Consider the following 24,732-nt stretch of genomic DNA (forward strand, 5'->3'; position numbering starts at 1 on the left):
GGGTGCTCACAAAAAGGCCTGCAGAGAGAACAAAGGAGATGCAAGGCTACTTGAAAGGAATGCAACCATCCAAGCTGAAGAGAGATAAGAAGCCCCCCCCGCCCCCTGCCTCTCGCTGACCTCGAGACTGAAGCAGACAGAAAAACTGAATCTGGGTTATAAACACCACATTACAACTACGTGACTGAAGAACTGCACAGGCTCATAAAATTTATAAGACAGTTTAATGCATATGTCTTTTATGCATATGCAACAGGTTAGGGGATAAAGTAGTGTCACAATCCGTCCTTACAAACGGGTTTTGTGATGGTTCGTGGGGTGATCTCAGGGTGCAAAAGAACCGACATGGTACAAGGGGGTTTGCAGTGATAATCAAAACAAATGCACCTTTATTGAAATAACCACAGCAAAAATGTGTTGGGGAGGAATCGGGGAAAAAGGGAGAAAATAAAGGAAAAGAGGGAGGAAAAAGAATGGGTATATAGCTACCAAAAGTAGTACGCCGGAGTCCTTCGGTGTCCAGCCAATGGAGTTCACCAGGCCACGTCTGGGGAGATCTCAGAGGTGCAGTTCATCTGGACCCCAATTATACTCTTTTTTGATGGGGGAAGGGGGAATGGATTTTGCAACCGAATCAAAGGTAGTTATTGGATCTTCGGGAGGAAAGAATGGTGTTTGGAAAAGGGGTACACACAGTCCATGTTTGGCAGTGGGCGAGAGCTTTAGGTCTGGGACTGTGCGAAATAACAGTCGGGGCCACTAGTTCCTGCGGCTACCCCACCCCACGTGGGCACTGTGAAAAATGTTTTTGTGATTCGTGTCAATTGGCAATGGAATCAGCAAATGCTTGTATCTGTTGTGTCGAAAGTGGACACGTTCCCTGGGATAACTACAAAGAACAGTTTTGAAACTTTCTGACCGAAAAGCCAAATAAAGCATTGAACAAAAAAAAAAAAGTATAGTAGAGTCAAGAGATGAGGTGGCAAAAACGACTAATGCTTAGAATAAAATAGAGGAAGCTGTGGTAAAGCTAAGGGATATTGCAACAAAGTGACTAAATGCTTATGTATAACAAAAAGCTTGATGCACTTGTACGAGACTAAAATTATTTAGCAGACACTGGTGAAGGGCCTCCCTCCAGACTACAAGCAGGACCGGAAGCCAACAACCACCTGGAAAGATTATGAAATTGCTGATCCCAGCTTATTGATATTTGCTGATTTGGACTAACACAAGCACACTGGAAAATGCTTTGTAGGCTTAAAAACAGTATATATACTTTACCGAACTTGTACGTGGTGTGTGCCGTGAGTGGAGCGGTGACTCCCCGGCCACCTAGCGCTGTTTGCTTGCTTTCTTTAAAAAAAAAGATACAGAAATAAAATTCGGTTTGGCTGTTGAAATTTTATATCAGCACGACCTGCTCCCCTGCGAAGAGAGCTAGCGACACGGAAGCGGGCCGATCCTAGGGGAAGTAGCCCCCCTGCCCCCTCCCCCCGCCGTTCCCAGGCTCAACCCGGCTGGCTGCGGCGCCTCACGGCAACGTCACCCACCCCCAACGGCCGCTACCCACCCGCAGCCATACGGTGCTGACACACGCACACATCCCATACTACAACTCTCAGGATGCTCCGAGCAGTCGAACCACGTCCCTCACTACCTGCGCACCCTGTCGTGTGAAAGGTGGCCCTATCGTCACTTCCGCACGCTGTGCAAGCCGGGAAAGCGAGTAGCGATTGGCCGGCGCCTGCCCTGCTTTTCACCGTGTAGGGGAGCAGGAAGCGGTAACGGCAAAGCAAGCGCGGCAGGGTGAGGGGCTCCTTACGGTGAGTTACCCAGCAGAACTGCCTCCAGAGTGTGACCCAGCCGGGAATTGAAAAGGAATCGATTTAATGCGCCCTTTGATGACGTAATAACGACTAATGAGGTGGCGGTGTGCTAAACGCATGGTTCGGGCCGGCACTGGTTGGGTCTCTTCTTCAGGGGAGCCCTTGTGGGATACTTGCGCCTGCCGGTGGTTGCGCACACCTCTCTCGGAATGCCCGTGCCCGTGCCCGTGCCCGTGCCCGGCAGGCACTTAGCACCGATTAGGCCTTTCTGCCACTTCTGAGACTCGGCGGACGCACATTTGCTTCTCCGCCTGAGGCGGGCTCTGCTGCCGCCTTACGATTGGCGGGGTTCGCGCAGACTACTGTCAGCGCCCGCCAGTGGGGCTGCGGCGGTCCGCGGGGCTGTGAGGGGCTTTGACAGGGCTGGGCCTCGGCCTCGCTTTCGAGAGTTTCGCGCTGACTCGAGCCAGCGGGAACTACAAGGGGTTTTGGCGGCGGGTCGCAGTTCTGCCTCTCAGCTGCTATGGACAACGTGAGGCTTCTGCCCGTTGAAAGTGCGACACCCCAATGTATGCCCTGCCCTACTTGTCAGGGCGTGGGTGCCTTGGTCACCTCTGTCTTAGCGATAGCGAGGCCTTGTATGTGATTGAGAGGGAACTGAGGGGCTGGCTTGTGTCCTTGCTCTGTGGTTGCTATCTTTGAAGAAAAATAAATAGAAAAGCGCACAAGAAATTCTCATGTCTGTGTTATTTTCAAGCAACTACTGCTGTTACCGACCAAACACCCCTCATTTTCTTTTCCTGATGTGGCTACAATGAGATGGCAGGGGTTTGGCCAGTGCTCAGTCTGCTGTTCTGTGTTGTCTGCTTTGCCTGCCTGCATTTGCATACAATACATATAAACAAAGAAAACAAATATCTTGTGCCTGGAATAAGAGGAATTCCTGTTGAAGTCCAGGAGGGTGGAAGTAATAAGATGGCTTTATTGAGGTAGATTTATAAGAAAAAAATTGCTAATTGTGTGCATATTGTGAGATGCATCTAGTGTCAGAAGTTAATAAGGTTAAGTCAGTAGTCAACTGGGTCTACTGAAAAATCCACGTAAATAATGGAATTAATCCAGTTTTCATCACTCATAAATGAATCTGCATCTAAGTGTCTACTTGGATCGCTTCTGTCTGCCTTCCTTGGTATCTTGGTTTTTCACTGAGGACTGCATTTCATTTCTTGCTCCAAAGTAGTCATGCTCTCATTGAACATATGCTGTTCTGTTGGGCTTTCTTCTGCAATACCACTGAGTTTGAAATGAGAAGATTCAATGAATGCTGCAACTGTATTTAGATGGGCGATAAATTAACTTTTTTTTACTAGTCTTGTGTTAATTCAGGACAAATTATCTATCATAAGTTGTTTTTTATTTGTGATTTTTAGTGTTCTGAGAGACTGAAACTTTTAAAAAATTTTTTGATTGGGGGCTTGCTCTGTTATTTTGGGGGTGTAAGATCTCCCTATAAACACAATTTGGAAGTAAATTCTGGATAGGTGGAAAAAATGAGATTTGAGCTTGAAATTTTGTTTGGTTTAACTTTTAGGGAATTACACTTTTAACTGCAAGTCATCTATCAATGTACAATATGTCAAAAGTGGGCAAGAAAATTAAACAGTGAAGTAAATGGCTCACAACTTTCTACATGAAACTTTATGGAATGATGGATGGAAGAAAGATGCTGATCATCTGTCTTAGAGCCATCATTAAAGATGACGTGAAGGCAGCAGCATTCTTTTCCTTCAGCCTCACTTTCTCTTTTGCCCTCTCAAGATCCTGATATGTATTTCAGCATCTGCTTGGCAAAGCAGTGATAGCAGATAAAACTAGACTTCCATAAGCTGTTGCTTCTGCTCTTTTCCATCTCTTGGCAAAATGATTTCTCCATGGGACAGTTTTTCTGAGATGCAAGAAAGTGTGTTTTGTGGTAAAAATAGGAATTCCACAATTTATTTTACCTGATGTCGTACAATAACTTTGCTTTTATCATAACCAGGTAATTCCTCTTCAGTATGTGTTTGTTGGAAGCAAGGTAGAATTTACACATCTGCTCAGGGGTGTTATCAAGCATGGTGGCATCAGCTCAGGACTTTTCAATTCCAGTCACATACAAAAATCTGTACAAGTTAGGGAACACTTGCTATCTAGTTTCTTCTAGTGGTCTAAAGAAAACTGCTTCTTAGCCACACCTTAATTTTCCATCTCTATATTCAATGTTTGGTTTGATACTAGCAGCTCTCCTAACTTTCTTCCTTTTGTCCATACTAAGTACAAAAATAAGGGAATTTGAGACATACCCTTCACTATAAAAGTCATTCAAGCCTAATGATCATCTTCTTTCAGAAACCATATGTTCTTCAAAGTGAGTTAGACTATGACAAGAAACAAAGTTTCTGCATTAATGTGACTTTGAAATGTCTTTGCTTTTTCTGTGGCATTCTCAGTGTGAGCCATGTGAATGTGGAAGTTGAAGATAAGTGCTGCTGCACAGATCTGAAGTAATTTTTCCCAGAGTTAATTTGTAAAATGCTTTCATTGAAGCATTTGAACTCTCTCCAGAGATTCTTTTGCATCAGCAGCACACCCTCTGTGTCTCATCCACAGGCACAGACTTCTGCTAAACTTTTTGAAGTTTGAGGATCTCTGCAACTCCCACCTCCAGCTATGTTTGTTGTATAAGTAAGGGAGGAATAGCCATGAGATTACAAGCCTATATGTCTCTTTAAAAGTTGGCAAAGAATATTTCACCTTGTAGGGGGAGAAGTGTAAGAAGCCTGGGTGAATAAGAAGCTCTTTGCTCCCAGGTGTGACAACACATTAAATCCCTGGACACTCCTCTGTACCCAGAAGCTGAAAAGTGTTGTTTTATTACATCCTTATTTAAAGGAAGTAAACATCTTGCGTTTACTAGATACAAAATGTGGCTTAAGTACGAAAAATTTTAGAACCATTCTTTCACAAAGAGGATTGATAAAATTGCAAGAAGTAACTATAAAGATTATGACATTATGTTGCCAAGATGGAGAATAGTTAGCTGTGGAGATGTTACACCCCTGCAGTATTTGCTTTGAGGGAGGTGGGTCCTTGCTGAATTTGTAGAATAAAGAAATGCATTTACGAACTTTGACTGTTTTTTCATGCTGTCATGGTTTGAGACAAGTTAGGAGGAAACATTCTGAAATTGTCTCCTCTGAAGAAGGCAGGTCTTGGCACTCCCTCCCCCCAACGAAAGGAATTTCTTGGAGGAAAGTGAAAAAAACTGTTTATAAACTGCATATAAATAAAGCCATACTTCATTAACCCTCATGTTTCCTACCTAACAGCTAAAATCAGGTAAACCTGTTACCAAGACAGTTTGATGTTTCCATTGGTTTTTTAGTTTCTGAAAAGTGCTAGTTAGTTCATGTCTATATAATAAGCTGACTGTGCATAGTACTTTCTAAGTGGCACAGTATTCTTACTGTCCTACCACATCTTTTGCAGACTAATCCTTTTGCCATGGAAGCTGAAGAAATTATGGAATGTATCCAGGAATTCCCTGAACACTATAAAGTTATTTTGGATAGACTCAATGAACAACGTGAGCAAGACCAGTTTACAGATATCACACTGATTGTTGATGGTATGTATACACTTGAGAACCAGTTGGTACCCACAGAATTCTGAAAGCTGTGCTGGGAAGCTGTTTGGTTTGTCATGGGTCAACTGTCAAACTGGGCTGCTAACATTCTTGGCTCTGTATTGGTGTGTGAGTTGCTTGCAGTTTCAGTTATTAATCTTGGGCTGAACAGACTCCAGCAGAGATTAATAATTTTGTTTTTGCTTTTAATAGAATCCCAGAATGGCCTGGGCTAAAAGGGACCTTAAAGCTCATCTGGTTCTAACCCCCTGCCATGGGCAGGGACACCTTCCATTAGACCGGGTTGCTTCCAGCCCATCCAGCCTAGCCTTGAACACTTCAGGGATGGGACAGCCACAGTTTCTCTGGTCAACCTGTGCCAGGGCCTCACCACTCTTGCAAGGAAGAATTTCTTCCTGACATCTAATCTAAATCTCCCCTCTTTTAGTTTAAAACCATTTCCACTTGTCCTATCACTATCTGCCCATGTAAAAAGTCACTCTTTTTTTAAGCCCCCTTTAGGCATTGGAAGGTGCTCTAAGGTCTCCTCAAAGCATTTTCTTCTCCAGGCTGAATAGCTCCAATTCTCTCTGCCTGTCTTCATAGGAGAGGTGTTTCAGCCCTATGAGCATCTTTATGGCCTCCTCTGGACCTGCTATAACAAGTCCACATTATTCTTGTTCTTGTGCTGAGGACTCTAGACCTGGATGCAGTGCTCCAGGTGGGGTTTCATGAGAGCAGAGTAGAGGGGGAGAGTAGGGAGCCCCTTCCGAACAAGGGGCTGAAGTTGTACAAATATTGGTTGATTATTTAAAAAGGAAAAAAAAAAATAAAATAAAAACCAGCTTGAAATAAGGTCGACTTCTTGCTTCTTGGGTATCTGCCTACTATTTTAATCTATAGTTAAAATAGGGTAGAACAACTCACTTATCTTTTTCTGTGTGTTCTAAAGACATAAGTATTAGTTTAAAGGGAAGATGGAGATGCAAATGCTTATTATCTTATTAGAAAAGGTGGTGTCTGATAGGTCACCTAAGATTGCTTCTTATCCCAAGCATGTTTTAGAATGGATGAGCACTTCAGTGAAGATAGGCAGTGTCCACTAGGACAGACCTAGCTAAAGGAGTACCACCTGATCCTTACAAGGATAGCAAGAATTCACTTGAAAGAAAAGGGACCTACAGAGCCTGGATTAGAAAAACTAAGCAAATGAAGAAAAAAATCATTATTTGGAATCACCATAGTTTCACTGACAGCATTTGCACAAAACTTATCCTGAATATTTGTTCCTGCTCTAGTATTACCAAATATTGAGCTCAAAACTGTTTTCTTGTGCAGCTGTGTAGTTCTAATACATGTTGGTTCTCCTTCCTCCATCCCATGGAACCTTCTGGATGTTCATGCCTGGACCAGGGAGAAGGCAACACCATGATGGGAATAAACAGTCTGGAAAACAGGAAGAATAGAGCTAAACCAATTTTGTTTTTCAGGGATCTTTATGATGGCAGAAATGATGATTAAATACATCCATATGTAAGAGCAGCAAAATCTGAGGAGAGCTTTGTGTTGATTTTGCACAGCCTAGATTTTGGTAGCAGAGGAGGGCCACAGAAATAGCTTCCGTGAGAAGCTGCTAGAAGCTTCCACCATGTCCGACAGAGCCAATCTCTGATGGCTCTGAAGATGGACATGCTGCTGGCCCAATTAGAGAAGTTGGTAATGCCTCTGTGATGACATATTTGTGAAGAAAATCAAAACAGTGCGTGTGCAGTTTTTCCAGGGGTGGTGAGGTGCCGTGGCCGCTGCCATCTTGGTGCAGCCTGTGGTGAGACTTGCCTGCCTGGCCGCCCCTAGCTGGCCCCCCGTAGCTAGCTGTGCCGCGGGAAGAAGGGTAGGGGTGGCGGCAGTGGCTTCTTCCCGGCGCCCCGCATAAAGAGAGGTGTTAAATAGCGCCAGTGCCGTAGCAGTTGCCACTGCCCACATAGTGGCAGCAGAGCCTCCTGGCCGCAAACATGGCGAGCAACTCCCCAGTGCAGAACCTAAACAAGATTGACCTTTTGGCGCTGTGGGATCCTGCAGGAATCTTTGAATTGGTGGAACTTGTTGGCAATGGTACTTACGGACAGCAGTTTTTCTTCTAGTCAAAGAAGAGGAGGAAGTGAGGACATGTGAGGGAAAACAATATGGCGGTACCAAGGTCAGTGGAAAAAAAGAGGGGGAGGAGGTGCTCCAAGCCCCAGAGCCAAGATTCCTCTGCAGGCCGTGGTGAGGACTGGTAATCTGTTCCTCTGCAGCCCATGAAGTACACGGGGGATGCAGAGATCCACTCACAGCCCATGAAAGAAGTACTCACGCTGGAGCGGGTGGATGCTGGAGAAAGCTGTGATCTAGTAGGAGACCTGAATAGAGTGGGCCCGTGCTTCCACAGATAAAGAGAGAGAAGGCTCTTGCTTCCAAACTAGAGCAGCCTATCCTTGGAAGACTGAACCCTGTGAATTAGTGACCCATGCTGCAGCAGTTTCAGAAAGACTGTTTGCCTCTGACAGGGACTAAAATTGCAGCAATTTTGGCAGGACTGCTGCTCGTGAGATTGGAGCCATGCTGGAGAAGTTCACAGAGAACTGTCTCCTGTGGGAGGGACCCCACGGCATAGCAGAGGAAAGACTCCTCTCCCCGAGTGAACAGAAAAAGGTCTTGGGTGACGAACTGACCAAAATCCCCACGCCCTGTCTCCCTGCACTGTTGGTGGGAAAGAGGGAGGGGTTGGGAGGGAAAAAAGGTGTTTCAAAGTCTTATTTTACTTCTCATTGTCCTCCTCTGACTCTGTTAATAATAAATTTACCTTATACCTTTAAATTTGAATCTGTTTTGCCCTTGGAATGTTTTCTCCCAATCCTCATCTGTAGTGGATTGACACTGGCCCAACGCCAGGCAACCATGAGAGTCACTCACTCACCCTCTGCTGACACAGCTGAGCAGAGGAGAGAAAAAGAATTAATTAAGGGTTCATGAGTTGAGATAAGGACAAGGAGAAAAACATTTCAAGGGCAAAACAGGCTCAGCTTAGAGGTACAAAGTGAATTTATTACTAACAGAATCAGAGGAGGATAATGAGAAGTAAAATAAGCCCTTAAAACACCTTTTCCCCCAGCCCATTCCTACTGACAGTGCAGAGAGACAGGGCATGGGGGTTTTTGGGTCAGTTCATTATAGAGACTTTCTCCTGCTGCTCTGGGAGAGGAGTCCTTCCCCTGTGAGATCATGGGGTCCCTCCCACGGGAGACAGTTCTCCATTAACTTCTCCAGCATGGGTCCACTCTCATGGGCAGCAGTCTTACTGCACCTGCTGCAATGTGAATTCCCCCCACGGGCAATCAATCCTCCCAAAACTGCTGTGACGTGGGTCACTCTTCACAGGGTGCAGTCCTCCAAAGACAGGCTGCTCCAGCCTGGAAGCAAGGGCCCCCTCTCTCCACTGGGTCTTCCACTGGATCACAGCCTCCTCCAGGCATCCACCCACTCTGGTGTGAGCACCTCCTCCATGAGCTGCAGGTGGATCTCTGCATCCCCCATGGATGCATGGGCTGCAGGGGGACAGCCTGCATCACCATGGTCTTCACCACAGCCTGCAGAGGAATCTTGGCTCCGGTGCCTGGAGCACCTCCTCCCCCTCCTTCTCCACTGACCTTGGTGTCACCATGTTGTTTTCCCTCACATGTTCTCACCTCCTCCTCTTCTCTGACTAGAAGAAAAACTGTGTGACTTTGCTTTGATTTTCTTCTTAAATATGTCATCATAGAGGCATTACCAACCTCTCACATTGGCCCAGTTTTGGCCAGCAGCATGTCCATCTTCAGAGCTATCAGGGATTGGCTCTGCTGGACATGGTGAGAGCTTCCAGCAACTTCCCACAGGAGCCACCTCTGTGGCCCCCCCTGCTACCAAAAACCAGGTCATGCAAAACCAATACATCATCTCAACTCATGAGCCCTTTGTTAATTTTTTTCCCTCTCCTCTGCCCAACTGAGAGCAAGAGAAGATGAGCGAACAGCTTTCATGGGTGCTTGGCATTTGGCCTGTGTCAAACCACAACAAGCTTGGAACACAGAGGAAAAAGTTTGAGCAGGAATTTCCCACAACTTAAATATTTGAAAAGAGAAACACTCTTGAGTGAGTCCTTTAGCTGACTGAATTGAAGAGCTTCAACAAGGTCACTGATGTCAGCAAGGATCTGCATAAGATAGGACAGGCTAGCTGCAGTGGTATCCCATGTTACAAAGAGACATGCTGAGTAACTATGAGCTGCTGGAATAGATTTGTAGACTGGGTGATTCTGCAGCTGTTCTCTGCATCTGCACTTTTTCTGCACTATGAGTGAAGAAGGTGTTATCCTAAACCAAATTTTTTCTCTCTCTTTGTAGGTCACCATTTCAAAGCTCATAAGGCTGTTCTTGCTGCCTGTAGCCAGTTCTTCTACAAATTCTTCCAAGATTTCACTCAGGAGCCCTTGGTGGAGATTGAAGGTAGTCTGATTCATGCAAATTAAAACCTTCAGAGTTGTGTGCTCATGCTCAAAATGAATGTAGTATCACTGGTATGGGCTTAAATGCATGCTTGATCATATTGATTAGTTTTCTATATATCAGCTCTTGAGTTGTGAGGTAATGTTGTGGTTTAACCCTGACTGGCAACTAAGCACCACAGAGCCAGGCTGGCTCATTTTCCACCAGTGGGATGGGGGGAGAATCAGAAGTGTAAAAGTGAGAAAGGAACTTGTGGATTGAGATAAAACCAGTTTAATAATTAAAAATAAATAGTAATTTTGTGAAAATTATAAGTAAAAGAGAAAAAAAGAGGGGAGAAACCCAAGGAAGACAAGTGATGCAAATTAAAACAGTTGCTTGCCACCAACTGACCAATGCCCAGCCAATCCCCTAGCAGTGGCCCCTCCACCTGCCTCCCACACACATTTTATATACTGAGCATGATGTCATATGGTTTGGAATATTCCTTTGGTCAGTTGGACTCACCTGTCCTGGCTGTGTCTCCTACCAACTGCCCACACACCCCCAGTCCGCTCACTGTCAGGCCAGTGGGAGAAGCAGAAAAGGCCTTGGATCTGTGTAAGCGTTGCTCAGCAGTAACTGAAACAGCAGTGTGTTATCAACACTGTTTCAGCACAGGAAGGACATCGACCTCTTGGAGCAAGTCCAGAGGAGGTCACCAAGATGATCAGAGGGCTGGAGCACCTCTGCTATGAGGAAAGGCTAGGAGAATTGGGATTGTTCAGCCTGGAGAAGAAAAGCTTCAGGGTGACCTAATTGGGGCCTTCCACTACCTGAAGGGAGTCTACGGGAAAGATGGAGAGAGACTATTTGCAAAGGTCTGGAGTGACAAGACAAGAAGGAATGGTTTCACACTGACAGACAGTAGGTTTAGATTAGATATTAGGAAAAAATTCTTTCCTGTGAGGGTAACAAGACCCTGCACAGGTTGCCCAGAGAAGTTGTGGATTTTTCATCCCTGGAAGTGTTCAAGCCCAGGTTGGATGGAGTTTGGAACAACCTGGTTTAGTGGAAGGTATCTCTGCCCATGGCAGAGGGTTGAAACGAGATGATCTTTAAGGTCCCTTCCAACCCAAACCATTCTATGATTGAGCACAGATCCAAAACATAGCCCCATGCTAGCTACAATGAAGAAATTTAAATCTGTCCCAACCAAAACCAGTACAGGTATCTATTGCCACTGGGAAAAAAAACTTCCCCTGAAGAAAAATTTAAAATAAAAAGATACCTTTGCTGGGATGCAAGAACAGGATAGATGTGGAGCAATACCTTCCTAGTAGGTAAGAAATTTCCTGGAGCAACGCAACTTCTAATAACTTGCTGCTCAGAGATCTCTTGAGAGAGATCATATTTTTATGTTTAAATTTGAACTTTTTTATTTTATACAAGTAGCTTTTTGTCCATCTTATCCTTTTTATCTTTGTCATGGAATGACTGTAGTTGTTCCACATTCACCTGTTTTTATACTAGACTTTTTATTCCAATGTGAGCCTTTCAAGGGTGGCATCTTCTTGAAACTGGCTATTGGAGTACTGTGAACAGGCAAGTGTGAAAGACTGAGGAATTGTTAAAAGAGACTGTTTTTCTTGCTTGTAAACAGGTGTAAGTAACATGGCATTTCGTCACCTAATTGAGTTCACCTATACAGCAAAACTAATGGTCCAAGGTGAGGAAGAAGCAAATGATGTTTGGAAAGCAGCTGAGTATCTACAGATGTTAGAAGCTATCAAAGCACTTGAAATCAGGTAAACACATAAGCCTTTTTCTTCCCAACACTGAAATGTAGAGTCTTAAGAATCCTTGTATGAGAGCTGCCAGTATTTTCCAGTGCTCTTCTTTATCCTGAAACCTCCTAAACTCATGTGGTATTGTATACTCTTCTACTATAAGATAGGGGTCAGAATTACACAAGCTAAACAAATGAATGTCACATTCTTTGGGCTAGAACTCGATGACAAGTGACATGGCTGGTAAATGTTGCAGACATTGCAGGGCTGTGACTTTGTGATAACTAATACCAGGCTTCTATACTGACTGCCTGCACCTGATTGACAGCTGGCTGTACAGTGATGATATCTCTCAGGTAATTAGACCACATTAACAAGTTTGAACTACTCCTTTGATTTCATGCAGCTTTCTGCTTTCAAGAGAATAGGCAGTGATTTTAAAGGTTATTGTTGCAAATTTAGTGTCTCAAACTTCTTGAACAAATGTAGTTGTTATAATTGGTTTTATATGGGATCAGTACTTAATCAAATGTTGCTCTAGCACCTTTTATCCAGTACAAGGAACTGTAATTCATTACCAAACTCCAACCTGAGAAAAGCAGGTGCCATTCCCATCATGCTATTTTTCTTCCTCTTCCTTCTCTTTCACAAAGTGCTGTCACGTTCTCATTTCTTCTGTATGCTATACTGTTCTTCTGTCATGAAGCAGGAGGAGTGGCAATAAATAACTCCCAGCATTACAGTTATCCTTGCTTTCTCTTCTAGAATGCTGAAAGGTCTTTGTGTTCAGGCTAAGGAAAGACTGTTGTTTCTTCTTTATCTACCCATAGACACACTAAGCTAAGGAGAATGGCTCTGACATGGAGTTCCTCTAGTAGCCAAACAAACAAAACCTCCATGACATGGTACCCTGGAAACTTGTTTTTCAACATCAGTGGTTTTTTTGTTTTTTGGAATCAAGTTATTCTGTTGATTGGTAGCAGAGCTGAATAACTATGTTGTATTTTTTTGATAGAAAATATAGGTTTGTGCATTTCTAGTTCTACTCTCCAACCCCAACAATACCCTTTTTTGACATTGAGATTAAACATGGTATCACCAAAAGAACTAAGAACTTTTTTTTTTTTCATTTAGGGAAAAGCAGACCATTGCTGTCTGTTTGAGAAATTTAAGACACTTGAAATCGAAAAACTGTGTTCTAATTGGTATCACTTTGAGTCTCTGTACACTGGTAGAGCTGTTTAACCAGGATTCAGATCAGTCCATCAAGCTAAACTGTCTAGTCTGCAATTAATTCCCACTAATGTATAATGTTTGTTGGTTATGCAGCACTAGTAAATGCTGTAATTCTTATGTTACAAGGAAATAAATGTTTGGCTTAACACACACATGGTGCAAGCCAGTCTATTCTTAGAATTATTTCCATTGTTCATAGATTTTTGGGTGGGTGTCTTCAGTTAGAAAAACAAACTTGAGTACCACTCAGTCTCAGTTCTCTCCTTCATAGTAGGAAGGGGACAAATTGCAATACAGTGCCTCTAGCTGAGCTTTGATTAAAAGGGGCAAGCATCAGAAACTTCAGCTAAAGTAGAGGTTATTATAAAACTAACCATTTGTGTAATGCATCAGAGTTGCACAGCACATAATCTAGACATGAAAGAAAACAACTATGTTATTCCTTGAGGTACAGTGTATTGTATGTGTGTATCCTCATTCAGTTCCACACCTGAGCCACACAATGTACTCAAGGACAGTAGTCTCCTCTTTGCTGAGCAGATTATTATTTTTGTATGTGTTCCTGGAGCTCCTTGCAGTAATGTGCAAAGTAACTGTCACATTCTAGGCATCAGAAATATGTCCTAGATGAAACTTAAGTTTAGCTGCTGTGTCTTCCTGTGTCTGAATATAGTAAAGTGCAGTTTAATAAGCTGTATCCTGCATTAGGTCATTAGCCACACATCTCTACTGTATGACATACCAAAACTGGAGGAAAACCTTATCACCCCTATTGCTAGAAAACCTGAAAGTGATAGGGAGTAGGTTACATAAAAGGATTTATCAGGCTGCAAAGGAAGGTAAAGGTACAAAGTACTCTGATTGCAGTCTGATTTGAGGGGAAGATAGCCACTCATTTTCAAAACTGATAATCAGTAGAGAAACCTCCAGCACGTAAGTGCTGTGGATAATCATGAGTGTGTGACTTGAAAGCATTGCCCCAGTGTCTTGGGGTGATTTTATGATGATGCTTTATTCCCTGTCTGCTTTATGCCCAGAAAACAACTTCTGTAGTTTTAAGATGGACTCAGAGGGTGGGGCAGGAAGCCTTGGGCTCATGCGCGGCGCTCTGTTCAAGCTATCTCTCTCAGAAGTGGTTGGTGCCTACACGGATTGTTACTTAATCGACTTGTTTGCTGGATTAATTTTCGCCAACTTAGGCAAGAAGCTTCTGGGTTTTTTTCTGTTTTTTTCTCCTTCCCCTGGCCTGGAGGCTTTTCACTGGCAAATCCTTTTGGCAGGTTTTTTTTGGGTTTGTGGTTTGGTTTTTTTTCTCCTGCCTGAGGAGCCTGTAGGGTGGCCCTGCCTGGTCTGAACCCCAGAAAGACCGAGACAGCCAAAGAAGGGACATTAAACTCCACCAACTTTGCCGGCTGAGAGGAGAAGACCCACACCAGAAATCCAGCAGATTCCCTGCTGCTTTGTGAACTCTTTTCTCCTCCACTGACAAAGGGCAGTCGCCATCGTTGCCTCTCAGCCACGCAGCAAGGTGGGAGTGGGGTGTAAAGTTCAATTTTCTTTTTTTTTCCTGTGCTTTGTGGGTATCTTGCTTTGTTAATAAACAGTTTTCCGGGTTTTTTTCACTTTCATCCCCTGGTATCCATTTCTCTCATTGGCAGAAGAAATGGGAGTTATTGAAGCCCTCTCTTTTTAGAGAGAAAAACTCATTTTACAGCATTTTTCTCCTAGAATTTGTCTCCAAACTGAGACACCCAGTCAGCTCTGTCCATGTTTGAGATGGGATGCTATCTCTGACATCTTGGAGGAAGGGGGTTCTGTATTTATGGTGCAAGGAAAAGAAGAACAGAGCTGGAAGCTGTGCTTAAGCCCAGATAAATTAAATTAAAATACTCTTTTCACATCCCAGTGACGTTTTTCTTTTTTACTTCAACTGTTAGCTGTGTGTTTTCCTAAAGTACAAGGTGTTATAATAATCATTGTGTGAAGTCACAGCTGTAGTGTTTTGTAAGAAGCTCTAAGTGCTTCAGGCAGTTTCATGCACTCCAGAGCTTGAGAGGTGAATAGTGTAGGAAGAACTTGAATCTTATTTCTGAGTAGGCAGGCCAAAATACAGCATTTTGCATTTCTTGTATAAACCTATGCCATTAGGCTAACTGGCCTTTCTTCTTGATAGGTGCTTTGTATCATTCAAATTGAGCCATTTAAAACACTTTAATAACCTTGTGTTAAAGGCTCCACAACTTTAACTGTGCTGTTCTACAGCTCTACAGAGTATAGATTAAGGACAAATTAACATCTGAAATGGGTGCAGGTTATATGGCCACTCATCATTCAGCTTCTTTGAGAAACATCTAGCTAGTGTTTAATGCAGAAGCTCATCGTCAGGCAGGAATTGTTATGTAAGTGCTTATGGATCTTAACTATGTTTATGTAAATGTTTTGCAGGAACAAAGAAAATTCATCACCCTTAGAATCAAATCAAAGACAAGGTAAAAATAAAGCAAAAAAGAGGAAGATTGCTGAAACATCTAATGTTATCACAGAAGCACTGCCATCTGCAGAATCAGAGCCTGTTGAAATTGAGGTTGAGATTGCTGAAGGGACGATTGAAGTGGAAGATGACAGCATTGAAACACTTGAAGTAGCTTCTGCAGAGCAATCTATAAAGTACATACATACAACAGGAACATCAGATGAATCTGCTTTGGCTCTTTTGGCAGATATCACCAGTAAGTATCGTCAAGGAGAGACAAAATGCCGGATTCAAGAAGAAGGTGGTGCAACTGATCCCTCATGCAAACAGGTAGAAGATATTGAACTTGTGGAACTTCAAGTGTCGCATGTGAAGAATTTATTCCACTGTGAAAAATGTAACCGTTCATTTAAATTGTTTTACCATTTTAAGGAACACACGAAAACACACTCTGCTGAGAGTTACAAGTGTGATCTATGCAATAAAAGCTACCTACGAGAGAGTGCTTTGAAACAACACCTCACCTGTCACCACCTTGATGAAGGTGGTGCTAGCAAGAAGCAAAGACCTGGCAAGAAAATACATATATGCCAATACTGTGATAAGCAGTTTGATCACTTTGGACATTTTAAAGAGCACCTCCGAAAGCACACAGGTAAGAACACTGATATGGTCCTGTTCTTGTGGCTTTGGGTCTAGCATTTTGAGGTTTTACATATTTTGGGGAAATAGAAAATATGCTGAAGAAAATGCATGAGTCCTGAGTGCTAGAAATACTTGGCTTGTAGTTGCAACTAAAATGCTGGTTTGGTTTTTGTTTTTTTGTTTGTTTGTTTTACGTTGATATAAACTTTGAGGAATTGAGGTGGTTAAAAATAGATGCCTAAAACCAGAAATCTTCTCTTTTCAGTCTATTAAATCCTAAAATATTACTTTCAAAATAATTTCTTAAAGCATGTTTTTTTCTTGAAAAGTACCAAACTGAGGAGCTGCCATGACATGCTCTTGTTTTCACAATTCTACTAGTAAATGTTTCTGTTGAAATATGATCTAAACCATGAGCTTCTCAGTGGAATATATATTTTAAAGAGTTTCTTTTACTAACAGAACATATGAGCAAATGCCTAATAATGCATTAGGCATAAAGTACCCCCTTCCTCTTGACATCTCATCTGATTTCATTTTTTTTGTTAATTAGCTCAGCAAAACATTTCTTGTGACTATAGTAGACTTGTTACTGTAAAATCTGCCTCTTTGAACAGTATCTTTTGAGTCCAAAATTGCTTGTGTTTCTTCTATGTAATATGGGAGGTTAAGACGCTATTTCTTCATGTCACTGAAAAGTCTGTACTATCTGAATAGGCACTGAATATTATATAGATAGCTCTCTGAATGTAAAATATATGTTGTCCTGATCTTTCAGACATATTTTTTTGATATATCAGTCATGAATCATCAGTAAGAATTTAATAGAGGGTAGCAGTCTTATTTCTTTTCCAGCTTGCTGTTGCAAAAGCCTTTTAATTGGAACTTCTTTGTATCTGTATATGACACTGCATCAAATGTACTCCAAATAGCCCCTTAAAAGTTGCATTTATGAAAACTCTTTGGCAAATCCTTCTTCCCTATGAAGCCCGGAGTGTTTCTCCATTATGACCAAGCCAAATGCAAGCTACCTAACAAAAGTCTTTTCAGAGAAGTTTGTGGAGGATTGGATTAACAGAATAAGCCAAATATAACAGTATATTCATTGCTGTTGTGACAGAAGGATTTTAGGGATGAAGCAACTTAGCATATCACAAGAGGTGCAGAGTACATTCTAAATATGTATTGATGCAAGTATCACACATGGAATCTAATTACTTCCCGTTCCAGTGATGGGCTTGAAGCAGCCAAATTAATCAGCCCATGTCTGAAAACTCTGTAATTGAAGTAATTTGTATTCGGATTATACAAACTTCTTGAGAAAAATTCATCAAGGTCTTTGTCATTCCTCATGAATGCAAATTATGTTTCACAGGTAGTGTACTTTGAACTGCAAATAACATCTTCCATGGGAGTGAATAAATGGACTCTATTTACATACCATGAATAAATTATCCCAAGAAGTTCATTTGATAAATGCCTGCCTTTGTGTTTCTGGGGGAGAAAAAAAGAAAGACACCCAAACAAAAAATCCCAACAACCTTACTATATCTCTCGAAACCAAATCTAAACAATGATATGGCAGCTTTATGGTTATGGGTGAATTCCCTGGTATTTCTTACATATTGAGCAAATAGAAGTCACTGTGTTATTATGAATGTCTTTGGGTTAAAAAATATTTATTTTGGGCAATCCCCTTCCTGTGGCTGCAGGATTATAAAGGTCCAACAAAATATTGGACTATCTTAGATCAGAATTTCTGTCCTGTGAGTTACTTATGATTGGCAAGTGAAATCTGGCCTGTTCTCGTAAATGGAAAAAAATTAATTGTTAGATCAGGTCAAGAACCCTCCCTCTTTAGTCTTATCTAAGTGAGATTTTATAAACTCATAGTTTAATGACACCCCAGGGGAAGAGAAGCAAGTTGTCACCTTTAGCAGAGGAGTTCAGTTACCAGCTCACCAGTGTACTTCTGAAGCTAGAGGCAGGCTGATACGCTCTCTGTTTTCCATTGCTGCTGCTGAAGTCACTGCATTGATTTGTACTGTGCAAGAAGTCACTCAATGTCTTTTTGGCCTTTGGATATTGCCACTGCTGTCTTTGACCTTTGGATATTGCCACTGCTGTCTTTGAATTGTCAGTTTCAGATACGTTAGGCAGAATATGAAGATTGTTGAAGAATTTGGGTAAAAATAGAATAAATCTGTCCTTAACTGGGCAGTGCCTCGCTTCAAGTAACTCTTTAAATGTGATGAGATTGCAGAGCAGGTGAAGGTTTGTGGTGTGTTTTGTTCTGTAATATTCATAAAATCATAGAATGGCCTGGATTGGAAGAGACCTTAAAGCTCATCTCATTCCAGCCCTTCCTGCCATGAGTGCCTTCCACTAGACCAGGTTGTTCCAAGCCCTGTCCAACCCGGCCTTGAACACTTCCAGGGATGGGACAGCCACAGCTTCTCTGGGCAACCTGTGCCAGGGCCTCACCCTCCTTACAGCAAAGAGTTTTTCCTAATATCTAATCTAAACCTACTTATTTTCAATTTTAAGCCATTCCCCCTTGTCCTCTCACTCCAGGCCCTTGAAAATAGTCTCTCTCCATCTTTCTTGTCAGCTCCCTTTAGGACCTGGAAGGTCACAGTTAGGTCATGCTGGAGCCTCTCTTCTCCAGGCTGAACAATCCCAATTCTCTCAGCTTTTCATAGCCAAGTGTCTCAGTTTAAAAGACAGATGTCTGCCAAGGAAGGTGGGAATCTTCATGGAATGGAAAAGATGATCCCCTTCCTCCAAATTATCACTTCAAAATACAGGGTTTCCAGGCAAAATTGTGGGGAAAGGAATAACATTTCTTTACTGGCAAATTAACTATAAATAGAAATCAGAACAAACAACAAAAACAATAACAAGTTTTCCTGCCTGGTAATTTTTCCCTTGGGTGTAGTTACAACCACAACCGGCAGGGGGCACTGTTTTGCTTCTAGCAGGGCAGAGAGGCTGCCCTCTGTGGCTTCAGGGGGCGCTCTGACACAAGCTTGGCAACATCTTCAGGTGGTGGTGGTGGGAGCTCGAGCAAAGAGGAGGACAGGAGATTGCTCCTTTTGCAAAGCTCACAGGCAGCAGTTGGTTCTGGTACCCCCACTGTCAGCTGGCACACTCTGGGGAGGTGGGCAGGGCTTGGTAGCAATGTCGGGCTACTGTGCCGAGAAGTGGCCCGGTGGGGGCAGCCCCAGCCCTGGCAGCACCCCACACGTTGGCTCTGGACCCCTAAATGGCTGAGAAACAGGGAAAAAACGAGCAGGCTTGCAGTGTAGAATCTGCAGCAAAACGAAGTCCTGGAGCCTAACACACAGGAGTAGCCACAGACACCACACTGCAGGCCAGGGTCCGGTGAGGCATGGTCCCAGTCCCAGGTGGCACCACATGCGCCGGCTCTGGGCTCCCGAACAACAGGGAAGCGGTGCTGGGAAAAAAAAAAAGAGGGCAACAATATTTCAAGTCAGATGTACTCACTGTGTCTCCTTGTGGCCACCACCTCAATCCTGAACCAGAAGAGAGCGAGAGAGCCCCAAGCCCCACCCCCCCTAGGTCCCAGGCCAAGCTTACACCTCTCACGATATCCCCTGAGCCACAGAAAACCTGGACAGCAAGGCTTTTAAAAAAGCCTGCACCGAAACAGGGGCTCTCCCCACCCCCAGCCCCACACACATCCAGTCCCTTGCCTTAAAGATACAGCAACCATTTTTTGGGCACAAAGCAGAGGATCAGGAAATATACTATCGTAATAACTCACTCCAAGACAGAAAGATGCTCCATCCCTCTGATCATCTTGGTGCCTCCTCTGAACTCGCTCTAACAGGTCTATGTCCTTTCTGTGCTGGGGACCCCAGAGCTGGAGGCAGAACTGCAGGTCGGGTCTTACCAGAGCAGAGGGGAAGAATTCCCTCCTCCCCTGCTGCCCACACTGTGGAATCAGCCCAGCACACGGGATTTCTGGGTGCCAGTGCACACAGCCAGGGCATGTCCAGCCTCTCACCCACCAGTACCCCCAGGTCCTTCTCCCCAGGGCTGCTCTTGATCTGTTCATCCCTCAGCCTGGATTGATCCTGGGGATTGCCACAACCCAGGTGCAGCACCAGCACTTGGTCTTGTTAAACCTCATGAGATTCCCATGGGCCACTTCTTGAGCTTGTCCAGGTCCCTCTGGATGGCCCTGTCCTTCAGGTGTGTCACCTGCACCAATGAGCTTGGTGTCATCTGCAAACCTGCTGAGGGTGCCCTCGACCCCTTTGTGTGTGTCATTAATGGAGATATTAAGTAACACTGTGTAGCGGGTTGACCCTGGCTGGGTGCCAGGTGCCCATTCAGTCACTCTTTCCTACTGGGACAGGGAAGAGAAAAAGATGGAGAACAACCAGCAGGGTGAGATAAGCCGGTTTTGTTATAGTAAAAGAAAGAAATAAGCAGAGATCTGCGTGCACATGGCCTAAAGAGAAAAAAGGTCAGTCTCTACTTCCCATCAGCAGCGATGTTCAGACACTTCCTGGAAAGCAGGGCTTCAGCATGTGTAATGGTTCCTCCGGAAGCCAAACATTAAAAACTCATGAATTGTCCCCCCCGCTTCCTCCTCTCTTCCTTAGCTTATATATCTGAGCTGATGTCATATGGTATGGAATATCCCTTTGGCCAATTTGGGTTAGCTGGCCTGGTTGTGTCCCCTCCCAGGATCTTGCCCACTCCCATCCCCTTTGATGGGGGAAGGAATATCAGAGGGACAGCGCTGCTCGGCAGTAGCCAAAACACTGGTCTGTTATCAACACCCTTCCAGCTACCAATGCAAAGCATAGCACTGTAAGGGCTATGAACTTTACCTTGGTCAGACCCAATACAATCTCTACCCCTTATTCCATACCATTTGCGTCATGCTCAGATCCCATATAATATATATGCTCTCATTACTAGGATGCTTAAACTATCTCTATACCAAACATACATTTTATTAACAACTATTGCCTATCCTTTCACATCCCTCCAGGTGGTCTCCATTCCATCAGGATGTGGGGTCAGGACAGGAAAAATAGTACACTTGATAGTTCATGGTTGGGCACTGCCACTATCCCTGTTCATCATCGCATTCTTCTTGCTCCTTGCAAAATTCATTCTTTGTCAGTTCATGTCCCTCCTGCTGCTTTACCTTCTGTAACATGCAACTTACACTATAGGTTATTCTTACCCAAAGGTTAAATCTCCTCGAGGTACACACTGAGTCTCCCCATCCTCCTGCATCACCCACCAAGTACACCCATGTCCTTGGGCAAAGACAATCCCACAAATGGGTTTGCCTTTTCCCTAGGGGGAAGAAATCCACACTGACTTCCCCAGCCACTTCCCTGTGTGTAGTGCAGGGACTTTGTCTCCTCCCACAGTGTCTAAGGGCTTCGTTTGGGCAGGACAAGGGCAGTTAGCAGATCCCCTAGTGTTGACTAACCAAGTGGCTTCTGCCAAGTTTGCATCCCAGTGCTTCCATATCCCATTACCTAACACCCCTAACATAGTTTTTAGCAGCCTGTTATAGCTTTCAATCTTCCCAGAGGCCTGTGGATGATAGGGAATGTGATATATCCACTTAATTCCATGTCTCTTTGCCTAGGGTTTATAAGATTATTTTGAAAATGAGTCCCATTGTCTGACCAAATTCTATCTGGGGTTCCATGTCACCACAAAATGTGCCTTTCAAGACCTGAAATCATGTTCTGGGTGGTGGCATGGTTTACTGGGTACATTTCCAGCCAGCCAGTTGTGGCCTCTACCATGGTGAGGATATAACTCTTGCCTTGGTGTGTCCATGGCAATGGCCCAATGTAATCAATTTGCCAGGCTTCACCATACTGGAAGCCCAGCCAATGCACTCCACTCCAAGGAGGCTTCACTTGTGTGGCTCGCTTGATGGCAGCATGTTTCACACTGATGGATAACCTGTGAAATAGCCTCCATGGTCAGGTCTACCCCTCGATCACGAGCCCATCCATGTTGCATCCCTTCCAAGATGCCCTGATGTTTCAGAGGCCCATAGGGCTATAAATAGCTCACCCTTTCTTTCCAAATCTAGGTCTACCTGCGCTATTCCGATTTTGGTGGCCTTATCTACCCGTTCATTGTTTTGATGCTCCTCAGTGGCACAACTTCTGTGCATCTACATGATGTACTTTCAGAGTTATGTTTTCTATTCATGCAGCAATGTCCTGCCATAATGCAGCAGCCCAGATGGGTTTACCCCTGCATTGCCAATTGCTTTTCTTCCACTGCTGCAGCCATCTCCATAGGGCATTAACCACCATCCAGGAGTCTGTATAAAGTATGGGCCACTTTTCTCTCTCAGCAATCTCTAGGGCTAGTTGAATGGCTTTCACCTCTGCAAATTGTCTTGATTTACCTTCCCCTTCAGCAGCCTAAATGACTTGTTGTGTACGACTCCACACAGCAGCTATCCACTTCTGATGGTTTTCTATCACTCGGCAGGATCCATCAGTAAATAAAGCATAGCTTCTTTTGTTTTCTGGTAACTCATTATATGGTGGTGCTTCTTAGGCACAAGTCACCTTCTCAGGCAATGCTCCAAAATCTCTGGCTTCTGGCCAATCCAAAATCTCTTCTAGGATTCCTGGGAAATTGGGTTTTCCCATTCGGGCTCGTTGTGTAATTAATGCTACCCACTTACTCCATGTAATGCTGGTTGCATGATGTGTTGAGGGAATGTTTCCTCTGAACATCCAGTGTAGCATGGGCAATTGTGGTGCTAGGAGGAGACACACTTCTGTCCAAACAACTTCTGAGGCGGCTTGAACCCCCTCGTAAGCTGCTAGTATCTCTTTTTCAGTTGGAGTATAGTGGGCTTCTGATCCTTGATAATTCCAGCTCCAAAACCCTAGTGGTTGACTTCAGGTTTCTCCTGCGGTTCTTTGCCAGAGGCTTCAGGTGAGGCCCTGCTCCCCAGCTGCAGTGGAGAGTATATTTTGCACATCTGGTCCTGTCTGAACAGGCCCAAGAGCTACCGCACGAGCTATTTTCTGTCTGATCTGCTCAAAAGCCTGTTGTTGGTCAAGGCCCCACTCGAAGTGGTTCTTCTTCTGGGTCACTTGATAGAGGGGGCCCACAAGCTGACTATAACCTGGAATGTGCATTCTCCAGAACCCCACAAAGCCCAGGAAAGCTTGTGTTTCCTTGTTATTAGCTGGTGGAGACATAGTTGCAATTTTGTCAACCACCTCTGTAGGCACATGGCAGCATCCATCCTGCCATTTTGTTCCCAAGAACTGCATCTCCTGTGCAGGTTCCTTTGCCTTACTTTGTTTTATGACAAGACCAGCTTTAAAAAGAATTTGGATCATTTTATTTCCTTTCTCAAAAACTTCTGCTATATCACCCCACACAATGATATCATCAATATATTGTAGGTCTCCTGGAGCTCCAGCCTGTTCCAGGGCAGTCTGGATCAGGCCATGGCAGATGATGGGACTGTGTTTCCACCCCTGGGGCAGTCGGTGTCAGGTGTATTGGACACCCCTCCAGGTAAAAGCAAATTTTGGTCTGCACTCTGCCACCAGACAGACTGAGAAAAATGCATTAGCAATGTCAGTTGTGGCATACCATTTGGCTGTTTTTGACTCCAGCTCATATTGGAGTTCCAACATGTCTGGTACAGCAGCACTTATAGATGGTGTGACTTTGTTCAGGCCCCAATAGTCTACTGTTAGCCTCCATTCCCCATTTGACTTCCACGCAGGCCATATGGGGCTGTTGAAGGGTTAGCAGGTTCTGCTGATTACTCCTTGGCTCTCCAGTCGACAAATTAGTTCATGGATAGGAGTTATAGAGTCTCAGTTTGTGCAATATTGCCACTGATGCACTGTCCTGGTAGCAATTGGTACTTGTGAGTCTTCCACCTGCAGCAATCCTACAGTGAAGGGATCTTCTGAGAGGCCAGGCAGGGTAGATAACTGTTTCATCTTCTCTGTATTCACTGTAGCTATACCAAAAGCCCATCAATAGCCTTTTGGATCCTTAAAGTACCCTCTCCTGAGGTAATCGATGCCAAGGATACAAGGGGCCTCTGGGCCAGTCACAATGGGGTGCTTTTGCTATCTGTCCCCTGTTAAGCTCACCTCAGCCTCTATTACAGGCAACTCTTGGCATCCCCCTGTCACTCCAGAGATCCAGACAGGTTCTGCACTCTTGTGCCTTGATGGCATCAGTGCACCAGTATCTACTAAAGCTTTATACTTCTGTAGATTGGATGTGCCAGGCCATCAAATCCACAAAGTCCAGTATACCCAGTCATCTCTTTCTGCCTCCTGGCCGAAGGCAGGGACCCTCTATTCCTGTTCCTGGTCAGAGTATTCACTATCTGACCTTTGCAATGCTAGATCAGAAGTGCCCTCATCAGGACTGTAGGAAATGGTTTTAGTTCTCTTATATCTGGGAGATGGCTGATTGTCTTCTGGTCTCTCTGTGGCAACTACACTGACAGTCTTCTTGGGCGGCCCCTTCTTAACAGGTCTCTTCCCTCTCAGTTCATGGACACAGGCTTTCAGCTTAAAGG

General features: G+C 44.1%; 1 protein-coding gene and 1 long non-coding RNA gene across 3 annotated transcripts in view; one reads left to right on the plus strand and one right to left on the minus strand.

The window, feature by feature from the left end:
• Positions 1-359: 359 nt before the first annotated feature.
• Positions 360-1,657, minus strand: LOC139586162 (uncharacterized). The gene is made up of 3 exons (XR_011677480.1): positions 1,574-1,657; positions 1,285-1,356; positions 360-575 (listed from the first exon to the last, which is right to left on the minus strand). It is a non-coding gene; the product is annotated as an uncharacterized lncRNA (long non-coding RNA).
• Positions 1,658-1,766: 109 nt separating this feature from the next.
• LOC139586157 (zinc finger protein 131-like) overlaps positions 1,767-24,732 on the plus strand; it is a 36,517-nt gene continuing 13,551 nt past the window's right edge. The window contains exons 1-6 of one of the 2 annotated variants that reach the window (XM_071419366.1): positions 1,767-1,826; positions 5,358-5,496; positions 9,915-10,016; positions 11,659-11,803; positions 15,467-15,824; positions 15,927-16,149. In XM_071419366.1, the coding sequence (XP_071275467.1) occupies positions 5,373-5,496; positions 9,915-10,016; positions 11,659-11,803; positions 15,467-15,824; positions 15,927-16,149 (952 nt within the window). In that variant the 5' untranslated portion in view covers positions 1,767-1,826; positions 5,358-5,372. Of the gene's footprint in view, positions 1,827-5,357; positions 5,497-9,914; positions 10,017-11,658; positions 11,804-15,466; positions 16,150-24,732 lie in introns of both variants that reach the window. The other variant, XM_071419365.1, reaches the window with a different exon arrangement.

This window comes from Agelaius tricolor, unplaced genomic scaffold, assembly GCF_023055355.1.
Source record: "Agelaius tricolor isolate 1412-34295 unplaced genomic scaffold, bAgeTri1.0.p SCAF_105, whole genome shotgun sequence".
In the NCBI taxonomy this organism is placed as follows: Eukaryota; Metazoa; Chordata; class Aves; order Passeriformes; family Icteridae; genus Agelaius; species Agelaius tricolor.